Source organism: Linepithema humile, chromosome 3 (genome assembly GCF_040581485.1).
Source record: "Linepithema humile isolate Giens D197 chromosome 3, Lhum_UNIL_v1.0, whole genome shotgun sequence".
Classification (NCBI taxonomy): Eukaryota; Metazoa; Arthropoda; class Insecta; order Hymenoptera; family Formicidae; genus Linepithema; species Linepithema humile.
In genome coordinates, this window is record NC_090130.1 from 14,301,732 (window position 1) to 14,315,048 (window position 13,317).

The following is a 13,317-nucleotide window of genomic DNA, read 5'->3' on the forward strand; positions in this document are numbered from 1 at the left end:
TTCAATTTGCAATTTATAAGTGGCATTCAAAAACGATATTCAAATACATTGAGTACATGAGTTAGATAATTAATTAAATATGTTAGTACGTATTATTCATTTGATTAGTTATTTAAAAACAATATACTACATATAATTATTTTTAACATGTTCACAATTTATACTGACAATGAAAAATAGAAACTAGCAGATATTACATTATATTACCACGATTTGGCCGTTCTGCACGTGCGCGACGTCTGTAGCTTGCGTACGGGATATATGTATAGGTACAACGCTTGCGCACAACGCACAGAGTCTGCTCTAAAGTGAGAAACAAATATCATCCGCACCGTAATATTTTTCGAAACTCTCAAGCACAATCAGCAATGTAGGAGTATTACACATATTTTATTTCACACACGTATACCGCTGTGTGGCCAGATTTGAGACACAAACAGCAGCAGCAGCAGCAGGAATGAAAAGATTACCGCATATATGCGCAAGTCACATTGTACATGTGAGCTCCGCGCTTCGCATGTACATGGCTTGCGCATGCGTTGCCGGCGATACATGCCGATATGTGTACATCTGAGATACTAGCCATCTATCGGCAAGAATTTATAAAGTACATCCCAGACGACTGAAATAATTTTCATAGTTTTCATGACATTTCGACTTTAAACTTTAATATCTTTATTTATACAGCATATAGAGCAAAAACAAGCATACTTTTATTATATATTTTGGGTAAGCGCTATCGATTGAGCCTATTTTTAAATCGATCGACTCAGGCATTACTGAGATCCGATAATCTCGGCTCGTCTCAACTTTCGGTCTCGCGTAAAGATACACGGTCGGTCTTGCGCTGCGCGTGAACTTGGCGCGAGACACTGCCGTGTCTCTTGATGAGATAACGTTTCGCCATCGCGAAGTACCGCTACCTCTTTCACGATAAAAATGTTGTTGAACGCGTAACCTTGCAGATCGACGAAAATTGGTACGTCAGACATCATCGTCGACCGTCGGAAAACTGACATGTCCGCGTACGCATCTCCAATTTATAAAAAAAAAAAATCATACGAGTCTGCGCACAATGTTGTTCAGCGGATTATATTCGACCATTCGATCGTGTATAATGAGACAATAGGCGGTGGTGTTAGCCGGTATATTTTCCTTACAATCAAATTCTATTCGCACGTCAACGGTGGCGCTCTTGATAGAGTCGTTTTGTCGCGAACAATCTATGACTACGAACGGACCGGCTTTCGAGAATTCATCGATGTCCAAATACGTATCGTCCTGTCCATAATAAGCTTTGCGGAAACGCGCATACATATTGTACAGTATAGCGTATCGATTTCTGTCGAAATCCAAATTCATGTCGTCGTACGGATAAAAATCTGAATTCAGATGCAGTCTCACATTGGTGAGTTTACAAGCGTCAAATTGCGTAGCGTTTTTAGACAGTACGTTTTTTCGACCGGTTTGGAGAGCAAAGATTACGTATCGCGGTTTTTCCAATTGCGTCGCAGCTTTGACCGCCCAGGAATGCTTGGTCGTGTTTTGCAGCAGAGGAAACTCGTACAGATCCCACGAACGGAAGCACACGCTCAGATATCGTCCGCTTTCCAAAGTTCGAAGAAAAGACAGCTTGTTGACTTCGCTCAGAGATACGTGAGGCATTCGCCACTGTATCTTGAGTAGCTCGATCGTCGGATTCGCACCGGCTCGTCCTACGAGACAATTGTTATCGTTGCGCGATCGTATCAATACAAGTTCGTGACGAGCGTTGATTACAATCCGTTTGTAGTCCTCGCAGAATCCTAAAAGAGTATTGAGCGGAACGCAAAAATTAAAGTTTCCATCGAGCAACGGATTTCCATCCGGTTTCCACGATGCGTATTTCAGCGTCTTGCTCTTCTCCGTCGTCAGCGATACATAGTTTTTGATCGTGCTCGTTATTCCAACGTTTCTGTTACGATCGATTTCAACTCCGTCGAGCTCGTATCGCATTTCATCAAACATGAACGCGACACAATTATTTCCCATTATACACACGTTATCTCTATTCTCATCGGCAGAAGTAACGAGTTTTCCTTCAACGTAGAGAAAACTCTCACACGGTAACGTGTACAAATCCTGTTGCTGTATCGGTATTCGTATCTCGTCGCTGTGTCCCAACGTCGTGTTAGCGTACGGATTGTACGTGTGCATCTCATATTTCACGATACGCTCGTCGAAGACGGGCTCGTCAGCGATGTCGAGTATATCCATCTCTTTAAACGTTTCTCACAACGAATCCCAACGATTTTAAAAAGTTTACGTTCGTCGTACTGAGCCTCTTGAATGGCGATGTTTTCCCAATTTTCGTTGTTCTCTCAATCACTCGCTGTTCGTTCAACACGAGCATTTCCTCGCACCACGTCGCCGCAAGTGCAGTCTGATGGTAATCTCCTCTCCGCGAAAATCGATCAATCGTCCGTCTTGATCCACCACACGCAAGGTGATATCGGTAACGCTCCTCGCGATGACCGGAAGGTAAATGATTTGCGCCGGTGTTTCCGAGACTTTATATCCCGGAGACACGTTCGGTGAAAATTCGTGTATCGTGTGCACCGACCTGTCGTTGGCGTACGCACCCGTGGTTATGCTGCATTCCACTCGAATAATGTTTACGTTGACGATGTTTACCGAGGAATCTGATTCGTGCAACTTTCTCGGTTCCAGTATACGACCCGTCGAAAATCCAAACAGCGGTCCGATGGTATTCGGTTTGGCGAAATTTATTCGAAAAGCGCACATGATTTCACTCTTCATGGTATTAACGTTGGGACGAAGTGACAATGGATAATCTTGCTCTTCACTTTTTCCTCGTTTTTGCAGTATCGCGCGTTTCAGATAAGAAGCAATGGCGTCCAATTCGTACGATCCTTCGGGAATTGTAATTTCTTCGTCATTGTCGTCGAAATAAAATTTATTGTTCGCTACCGTCACGTTCGGAATCGTGTTGTAGGTCTCCATCGTGGTTAGGCCGAGCTCGTAGTCTCCATCGCTCAAGTCTATCGGTGGAAAATAATCCACCGTGAGAACGCTGCTTTTACCGCTTAGAGTGAGCGTCAGCGACATTGCCGAGATTCCATCGACGACTGATGTCGATCGATGGCGGATCGATTTTTATATTTATTTTCTGGAGGAACAGGAGGCACAATTGTCCGCAGATCGTTTGATCGTACGTCTGGTAGACCGTGCGATTGTACGTTATCGTTGTATCGGTGTCTCCGAGGTAGCGTGTAAGCTCCTTCGGCGGTTGCAAATTGCCAAAGCTGTCAAAGTATACGGCGCGATCGCCTCTCTTGGCGTACGCCACCCAATGCGTGCCCGGCCCGTCGACATCGTCCAAATTCACGATACCGCTCTCATTTTTATGTATCTTGTCGGGTAAAGCGTTACGCATGTAGACACCTCGGAAATACGGTATTCGCATACGCTTCGCTATTCGTGACAACTGTAGATTGGTGGTGGCACCCGTGGGCATCTCTATCGTTTTTTCAACGTTTTTTTTTTCTCTTCAATCCTTTGCCCCGCTTGTACGGAGCGAGATAAATCCCCCGTCCTTCCATTGCTTTATTGTGACGTTTCGTCTCTTCGAGTTGTCGTCGCGCGGCCTTAGAGTCGTTCACCGCTTTTGCAACACCCGCCGCTCCACCGGCAAGCGAACCGATGACTCCCAAGAGCGGTAACAACGGTAACATACCACCGCGTTTCGCCGTCGGAAGCGTTCTCCTCTTGGTCTTCTTCTTCTTTCTCTTTGTCATACCCATCCCCAATTTCGTCTTTGCTTTCATAGCAGCCCATACGGCGGTAGCAGCAGCCCTCTCACCGAGAGTCGCGTCCGCAGCGGTGATCCGCACCCGCGCTTTATCGGCGAGAACGCGATCGGCTGCGTGGCGGTCCGCTGATTCGCGGTTTTGCGAGTACGCGATGTCGTGATCGCGACACGCCGCGTCCAACGGATTGATACCTCGATCCCCTCGCGCGAGTCGTTTCCGCAGACGAGTCCCCGGCCCGCAAAATTGGTAGCCGGGTATATGCAGCTCCAACGGTAGTCGATTTATCACACTGTTCAGTAAACCGGCACCCTTGTATCGTTTCATAGAGCGCGAATTCTAACGTATCGCGTGTAAATCATATTTCCAACTGAGGTGTGTTTCGACAGCGCTCACCTATAAATAGGAGGCGCGTATCGATCATTAACCAGTACCGCTCTTTCCAACAACCGATGCTGCGCACTCGTCGCGTAATAACAAGGATGAGAAAGAGTCTGGTAAAAAAAAAATGAAATTTGTACAACAACTGTACACGATCCGTGTGAAAAACATGGATGATAAGACGCAAGGGGTTTGTGAGAAGGCGTGCAGACACGGTAAAATGCTGCCAAACACGATACGCGGTATCATTTGCGGTCCCTCGAATTGCGGTAAAACCAATGTAATGATTAGTCTGCTGGAAAGTCCGAACGGTGTACGTTTCGAAAACGTGTACGTGTACTCGAAATCGTTGAATCAACCAAAGTATCGATATCTCGAAAGATTGCTCGGATCGATCGATGAAATCGGCTACTTTACATTCTCGGACAACAACACAATTGTACCGCACAGCGAGGCGTTACCGAATTCCGTATTCGTCTTCGACGATATAGCGTGCGACAAGCAGAATGCGATACGTGAGTACTTTGCTATGGGTCGACATTCGAAGGTCGATTGTTTTTATCTATGCCAAACGTATGCAAAAATACCGAAACATCTCGTGCGCGACAACGCGAATTTACTCGTAATATTCAAGCAGGATGGAACAAACCTTAAGCACGTCTACAACGATCATGTGAATACGGACATGACGTACGAAGATTTCGGTACATTGTGTTACGCATGTTGGCAGCACAAGTACGGATTTTTAGTGATAGACAAGGATAGTGCGATTAACGATGGACGTTACAGACGTGGTTTTAACGAGTTTGCGGTACCGCGGAATGGTTAGTTGTTCTCGAGACGTTGACGATGACGCTTGACACGAAAGATATCGACGAGAGGGAGAAGATCGCGAAGGAAATCGCTCGTACGAGCGAGTCGATTCGCAAGAAGCATCGGACGTTGAAGACGGGTAGAGTGGAGCAAGAGGTGCAATTGGAGAAACGGTTGAAACCGATCGTAGAGCCGTTGAAACGAATCGTCGAGAACATCAAGGGTGACGATGATTCGGTTGACGATCTCGAGATTAAAAACGAACCGGACATCAAACGAAAGCGGACAAGCTCTGAGAAGAAGAAGAAAATCAAGCGTACCTCGTTGACGACACCGATACAGACCCCATTGACGCCACCGATACAAGCCTCGACTCCGTTCCAGCCGCAAAAATTGGTGTTTGAAGCGCCGACATATTTACCGACCGAAAACGTGTTCGAAACCACGGACCCGTCTTTCGTAACATCCGTGAGACAGACGATGCAAACGTCCGATGGTCGGGAAGCTCTGTACGGCCAAATGGGTCCGCTGGGTCAAGAGTACATCGGGGAGCTCTTGAGCGGTGACAAGAAGAGAGGAATCGACAACGTGTACGGTGTATACTTTAACGATGCGGGAACGTTTCTCGGAGACAAGGTCTTCGACATTGATAAAGACGACAATGTGATCGTGGACGGTGTGAAATACGCTGGCACACCCGGCCTGTTTGAATTAATATTCAAAAGACTTCCCGACGATACGCTGTGTACGGAGGATGACAAACAAAAGTACAAGAGCATACTACTCGCTACTAACGCTCACAGACGCGGTCATAACGCGCATTTACCTGTTTTGGGAAACAAAGGATACAAATACAAACATATCATCACACCTCTGATATCTAAGAAAGGTGGAGGTGTTGCACATCTCGACAAGAGAGGTGTGGGTCGCACGTTACCCAAGTGTAACGTACCACAGACCATGACTGTGACCGACAACGCGGTCGATTACGTGCACTGGGATGATCCGAACGAATTGGTGGATCGCCTTCGATTGCTGGACGCCTCCCGTCAGGCGGGAAACAACGCGCATGATAACGAGTTTCTCTCGATTATCGAGGAACTGCGCGAAGCCGGTCTGATTATAAATTAATCACAGCTTTTCAACTATCGCCAGTATTGCTCGTGTGATGCTACAGGAATGTCTATCAACAAATTCGGACTACAGTTAGGAGGAGGAAGCGTCAGGGTGACGAGACAGAGCGGCGGAGTCTCGAAGAATTACGTGCGCGAGAATTGTCTCTGCAAGGATGGTGAGGTTTTCAACGCCAAGTCACGCGTAATTAGACATCTCGCCGACCCTGAAGCGGACACCGACGCTGTCAACAAGCTGCATCTGGATCATCACCTCAAGCTTATGAGCGATCGTGCGAATCGAGATCGTATGCTCCATGAAAATTTTAAGCGAGAAGTACTTTCGCGACTCGAAGATTCGGAGAATACCGAGCGGACCTGGAAGAGGGACCACGACGATTACATCGAGACCAAATACGTGGCGTTGGAACGACAGATTCACGATCTGAGAGGTCTCCTCGACGAGAGTGTGGCGCTACTCGATGGAAGAGCACAACTTTTGCATCAATATCGGTAGGATAGATTCTTTCAAAAACACCGAAAATTCCTCCTCGGAGTCTTCTAGTACACTGTCGTAACAAGCTGCAAAAATTTCATCGAATACTACGATGATGCGATGAAGAAGAAGAAGCAAAACGAATCACAATGAGCAAGAAGGAAGCGGTGAGCCTGGAGAGGAGATCGCTCGTGGACGAGCTCCACGCACCGGCGAGAAGAAACTTTACGCGTCGGCCAGTCGTCGTGAAAGGATACGACGATTTGTGGCAGGCTGACATTGTCGAGATGAGACCGTACTCGCGATCCAACGGCGGCTGCAACTACATTCTAACCGTTATCGATGTGCTGAGCAAGTACGCGTGGGCCGTGCCCTTAAAGACCAAAGGTGGAATCGAAACGTCCAAAGCATTTTCCGCGATATTTAGGGAGAGAATTCCGAAAAACTTGCAGACCGACCATGGAAAAGAATTTTACAACAGAGATTTCCAAAATCTTGTCAAGAAACACGGCATCAATCATTATTCGACATACTCGGTCATGAAGGCTTCGGTGGTAGAACGATTCAATCGCACGTTGAAGAACGAAATGTGGAAGTTTTTTACGCTCGCGGGATCGTACAAGTGGATCGACGATTTACCGCGATTGGTCTCGGAATACAACGGTCGTAAACATCGTACGATCGGTATGCGTCCGATCGATGTCACTCCCGCGATCGCAAAGGGACTCTTGAACACCGTGTACAGTAACATAAAAATTGCCGCACCGGCGAAATTCAGGGTGGGTGATTCGGTGCGCGTGAGCAAATTCAAAACTGTATTCGAGAAAGGATACACGCCGAATTGGTCGACGGAGGTGTTTAAGATCGCCACGGTGCAACGTACCAATCCTGTGACGTATCTGATTAAAGATTATCGCGGAGATCAGGTCGCGGGAGGCTTTTACGAGCACGAATTGCTCAAGACCGCTCAACCCGACGTTTATCTCGTGGAGAAGGTGTTGCGCCGAAAGGACGATAAGGTGTTTGTAAAGTGGTTGGGATTCGACAATTCGCACAACTCTTGGATAAATAAAGACGATGTATTGTAATAAACTGTGTATATTTTACATTGTATTATAATAAACTATTATACATATATATACAATGGTGTTCTTTATTACTACAATATGTTACAATATATACATTTAAAAAACTAATAACAATAATACATAAAATATTAAACTATATAAATTACTACGCATTATTTACAAATGTATCTCGCGATGTCCCCATGGTAGAGTGTCGGTGGAACCGGATACGACGTGCCGCTTATCGTCGTACGGACTGAGCGCGAGCTTCGACTCCGACACGGTGTACACCTCGTGCAACTTTGAGCGGATGCACGATTGACGCCGCGTCAGCTCGATTTCGGCGTTGAGACACCGAGTGTAATCGTCGAACGTTATCGTTCTAGCGACTACACTCTTTTTTACACCTTTAACCTTTTTGGTGTCTTTTTGACCGGTGACTCTCAACGCGTACATCTTCGCTCTCAGTCCGACAAATTCCGTCATGATCGCGCCGTTGTTCTCGTCTTTCATCAGACCGGGTACTTTCTTGTTGGCGCGCGGCATACCGTAAACGTTGTCCTCGGAGTAGTCACTCGTGTCGAATTTGGATATATCGCGTTTCATATCCCGATACGCGTCCTCGCAGTGCAGAAGGTATATCAGACTGTCGGTATCGGTATACATAATTTTGCAATTGTCGCGGTAGAGAGGCGCCATGTACTCGTAGTAGAACTCGTACAAGCAGGTCTTGGATATGTCGAGGATGCACATACCCACGTAGATCGGCTTGTCGAATTTCACTTCGAGTTTTCGCAACTCTACGGCAATCAGATTCTCCGAGAACACGCTTCGGCTGTAGAAATTCGGTTTCGCGATCATAGCCTCCGCTCCGTACCGTCCCTCCCACTGTGTAACGAGTCGTACATCCGTGTGATTTCGCACATTCTTCATAGTTTTGCCGAAAACCGCGTTGTTCATCAATTTGTATAAATTTTTCTCGAAATCGTTTGTCGCCCGTGTCCGAAACTGTGTATTTAGTTCTATGTATCCGCGGAGCCATGGAGATTGCGCGAATTGCAGTACGCGGTGAATCTTTGCAATTCGCAGACCGTGTTGCACGCATTGCTGCAGATTACGGTAGTGGATGACATAACGCTGCTTATCGCACAGCGTGGCGAGTAATTTGATCTCCCGCTTGCCGGGCGGCTTATCGCGCGTCGGGCAGAACGGCAGATCGGAGTGCGCGTCGTGAAGATTCACCGGGTACTCGAGATCGACTTCCAGCACATAACCGGTAGCCGAATCGGATGCAACGGACATTACGTTAAAGTTTTCGACATCATCGACCCATTGAAATTTGGCGTAGGGCAAACGGTTGACACATCGCCCAGCCGTACAAGTTGTTTACATCATAGTACATTAGGTACGACGACGGTTCCGATAGGTCGTAGGATGGCATGTATTTGTTGTTGGCGGCGGCGTATCGGTTGGAGCATTGGCTGAGACCGCCGCGTATACCGCGCTCGACAAACAGCACCATATCGATGTCCGTGAGCAACTCGAATTTTACGCGCGTGTACTTCATCATAGCGTCCCACGTGTATCCCGGTAGAGTGTAGTAATGAGCGGGATCTAAACCGTAACTCTTTATAGACATGTTTCGAAAATTTTGAAAAATATCCGCCAACAAAAGAACGTCTGTTTTCAAATACAAATCGCTGTATTGGCCTAGATCTTCGATTGAAAATGTTTGCCAGACGTTTGTCGCGTGCGCGTAATCGCTCTCGGATACCGTTTCTCCGGTGAGCGAGCTGTAAAACGATTCGCGCGATGGCAGGCTTGTGTCCCGGAGCTTGTCGACGCTGTCAACGTACTCGTAGGGAAACACACCTTTCCGAGTAAGCAAATTGAAATGTTCCGCGGATAAATGATTGAATTCCGATCGTGTAATCTTTAATTTATCTATAGTTAAATATGATGCCAATTTGTCGAGACTTGTACTGAGAAATTTAAACGAATCAATAAACCGTAATTTTATACACAATTTTGATTTTTGATCCATGGTATCTTTAACATTTTTTGTAAAAGAAATGTATCGCTCTTTCGTCAGCGGTAACAATTCGACGTTGCCTTCAAAGGCATTGGCAACGTCTTTAATAATGAAATGCGCGTCGTAACCGGATAAATTGTGAAATATCACCGGGATAACGTGGGAGTCTTTGTAATTTAGATTGCACGACGAGTGCGCGGCACCGCGGTAACGCCCGGTGAGATGACAATGATCGCGCACCCGCGTATCGTCCGGTGTAAACGGTTTCTCGCACACGTGGCACGTCGCGGTGCTACGGAATTTTTCCGATTCCTCCCGCGTAAGATCCACCATGGGGACGACGGTGGTGAGGATCGCTTTCACACGGCGCGCCAAATCGTGAAGTTCGTTGACGAACCACGCCACGCAATCCTCACCGCGATACGACTTAAAACTAGATAAAGAATTATCGTACGTGCAACTTACATAAAATCCTACGCTATAGGCTCTGTGATGTTGGTAGGCGTAAGTAGTACCGTCCTGATCCACCTTTTTCTCGAGCGTACATTCGAGATCGGCGTACACTACGAACGGGAGCCGCTCCTTTCGATTGTAATTCCGGAACGTCAGCCACTCGTCGTCCTCGCTGGGGAGAACGACGGCGCAGTCGTTCATTTTCCCGCAGTCGACGCTGTGCGCCGATAATTTCTCCCGTGTATAAAAGTAGTGTAGACACCTGTAATAATTTGTATGATTAATACTGTGAATAAAGTTTCGAATTATTCTATAAATGTGTTTTTACTTACCGATCGCAAATGTACTTTTTATTTGCGTGCTTGCTCAGTTGTGAGCTCACCAACCGCGACAAGTTTTTGATGTATACAAAGTGTGCATTATTGTTTTTACACACGTAGAGCAGGTTGACGTGCTTCTCCTTTTTGTCGTCGGCGAGCCGCAGAGGGACGATTTTTGAGTCTTCGGTAGTGAAGACGTTGACGGAGATGGCGTTTAGTTTCTCAAATTTTGTTATTTGCGGAAGCGTCATGGGGAACTCGATGCCGCACAGGTTGAGCACCGTCGAGTAATGTGGGTATTCTATCGTTCTTTCCGGATGTTTTTCCGCTGGATATAAAGCGGCTACGACTGCCCACGCAAAGCATGCATTATCGTTTGATTTAACATTGACTACCGCCCTTTTCAGCATAATTTTCCGCGGTAACTCGATGTTGCATCCCGCGCGCAGAGGATTGAACTTGTTCACATTGACGGTGAGATTCAGGATACGCGACAACGTCCATCCACTATCGCGTTCCTGAAACTCCTCCAGGGATGTCAAGATGGTGTCAACCACATGCCTCGTGTACCATTCTTGTAGATCAGATGTTGGAAAGAGCTCGCAGTTCTTCGTGGCGATGGTCTTCACGGCAGTCTTGTCGCCCGCGACGAATTCCCCGTTGAACGCGGTGTTAATCTTGACGCTGTTGTGTTCCACCATGACGCCCTGGATCCGCTCGATAACCGTATTTCTCACGTTTTTCAAAAATTCATGAGGATCGATGTAGTTTTGATTGATAATCGCACCGGTCAGCACACGGTTCCTAAACGCCGTCTCGATCTCCTTCCACGTGTAGCCCTTCTTCTCGTATCCACCGTATCCAGCACCGATGGGTACGAAACGCTCGTGCAGGGCGTCCCTCACACCCTCCAGACGCGCAATTTGCGCCACCAGAGAGTTGACTACTCCGGTGCGTTGCCTCTTGCGACATTGTTCCTTGAGAGAATCGAGGTACTCGTTGCACTCGTAGTCCCATGGAAGGAACTCTCCCGTCGTTTTGATATTCGCTGCTCGTACGGTAAGATCGCGCTCCTTCTCCATTGCGAATGATTTTGAAGATTCATATTTTTCTCACTCGCTTTATATACCCGTTTGTTACACACGACACTAACTATAAGCATAACGATGGTTCATGTTTGCATTAACAATCCTTATCTTCCGGGAATTATTGTGATCTGATACCCCCTACCATTCCAAAATTACCCCCTCTCCTCCAAACATGATGACGCATCTAGCAACATGGCGATGCCTACAATTTGTATTAACAATCCTTATCACACCCTCTAAGAAACGGCGCTCAAATGCTACCTCTTTGTTCTAAAATACAGCGATGACGCGATTTAAACAAACACTCTACTTTGATGCGCGCGTTGTAGGATAAGTCGGTATAGCGGATAGGGTGAGAAAGGTATATAGTCGAGATAATAAAAAATAATTTAATTGAAATAATATTTATTAAACAGATGCATCTAATAAATACATTATGATGGTGAAAATATTTTAACAATAAAGTATGTGATATGCTAGAATTATTGCGATCCAAAGACCTGAGCTAACAGCTCACAATCGATTATATCATTCTTATCGAACGATTCGCTCTCACGTATCACCGCGATGGGATCCTTCGCACCGCTCGCGATTTTTCGAAAGTGTGTGAACTTGATGTCGACCATACTAGTGACGTTGTTCAACGATTGAACGATACGATCCACACAATACTCGAGAGCGATCATGTTATATATGGTGTTGTGTGACATTGCTAAACACACCGTTGATGTTTCCAGACGCAGCACTTTTAGATTATTTATCTTTCCAAACCGTAGCGTGACATGTTCGATGGTTTGAGATGATGCATGTGCTTTGTCTTCATCATTGTTAAAGAAATGGTGGATGGCATGTCGTTGATCCAGGAGGATCTTCCACATGTTGTATGTAAAATGTATCTCTCTGCCATGGTTGTCACCGAGAGCGATTTCTATGTGGCTCGGCGTAGAAATATTGATTCCGATATCCAGATATTTATAGCCGGTTTTTGTCAACGGGTATCTTCTAGCTAAAATTCTGGGAGGCGTGATCATGCTTCTTGGTGAATTACTTAGTGAATTACTTTTATTTCTGTGGATAAAAGCTTGCGTGAGTTCAAAGTGTAACAATGGCGGTGAGTTTAAAAGTGCAAATAGTAAGAGAGTCAACTTACACGTTGGGTAATTGCAGCTTCTTCGCACTCTGCTGTTCGTTGATCTGATTATTCACGGTTGACATGGTGCAAAACATCGTTGCTAGTAAACGTCACAGCGAACTAATGATTTTCACAATGATTTCGAACGACTGATGGTTCCCTATTTTTTTTCACATGCTTTATATACCCGCTTGTTGCACACGACACTGATTAAAACTATCGATTTGTATTAACAATCCTCATCTTATCTCTTCCGGGAATTATTTTGTTGCATACAAAATTGAAATCTAACAACATGGCGCCGAAAAATGTTGACGTGGCTGCCTGTTGCTATGGGCTTTTGTTCTAAAATACAGCGATGACGCAATCCGTAAACCTGCACGAACCTACATACTATAAACATTGCGATTCCAACAACATGGCGCTCTACTTTGATGTGTAGAAAAAAAAACCATAGGATGTAAACAGTTCTCTTTCCAATAAACAATCCTTATCTTTTCCGGGAATCCTTATTTCGCGATTTGTATTAACAATCCTTATCTTCCGGAAATTATTGTAATCTGATACCCCTACCACTCCACATTTACCCCCTCTCCTCCAAAAATGATGACGTT

At 45.9% G+C, this 13,317-nt stretch overlaps 3 protein-coding genes across 3 annotated transcripts; 1 reads left to right on the forward strand and 2 right to left on the reverse strand.

Annotated features, from left to right (window-relative positions):
• Positions 1-578: 578 nt before the first annotated feature.
• Positions 579-3,517, reverse strand: LOC136998969 (uncharacterized). Its single transcript, XM_067352357.1, has 3 exons — positions 3,394-3,517; positions 1,242-1,805; positions 579-622 (listed from the first exon to the last, which is right to left on the reverse strand). The coding sequence occupies exons 1-3, from the start codon at positions 3,515-3,517 to the stop codon at positions 579-581; spliced, it is 732 nt and encodes a 243-aa protein (XP_067208458.1).
• LOC136998820 (uncharacterized) lies at positions 2,590-6,135 on the forward strand. The gene has a single exon (XM_067352073.1). It carries the CDS (start codon positions 5,040-5,042, stop codon positions 6,132-6,134), a length of 1,095 nt encoding a protein of 364 aa, XP_067208174.1. The 5' UTR covers positions 2,590-5,039; the 3' UTR covers position 6,135.
• Positions 6,136-10,463: 4,328 nt separating this feature from the next.
• Positions 10,464-11,865, reverse strand: LOC105669052 (uncharacterized). The gene has a single exon (XM_012361791.2). The coding sequence runs from the start codon at positions 11,563-11,565 to the stop codon at positions 10,492-10,494; it is 1,074 nt and encodes a 357-aa protein (XP_012217214.2). The 5' UTR covers positions 11,566-11,865; the 3' UTR covers positions 10,464-10,491.
• Positions 11,866-13,317: the final 1,452 nt, after the last annotated feature.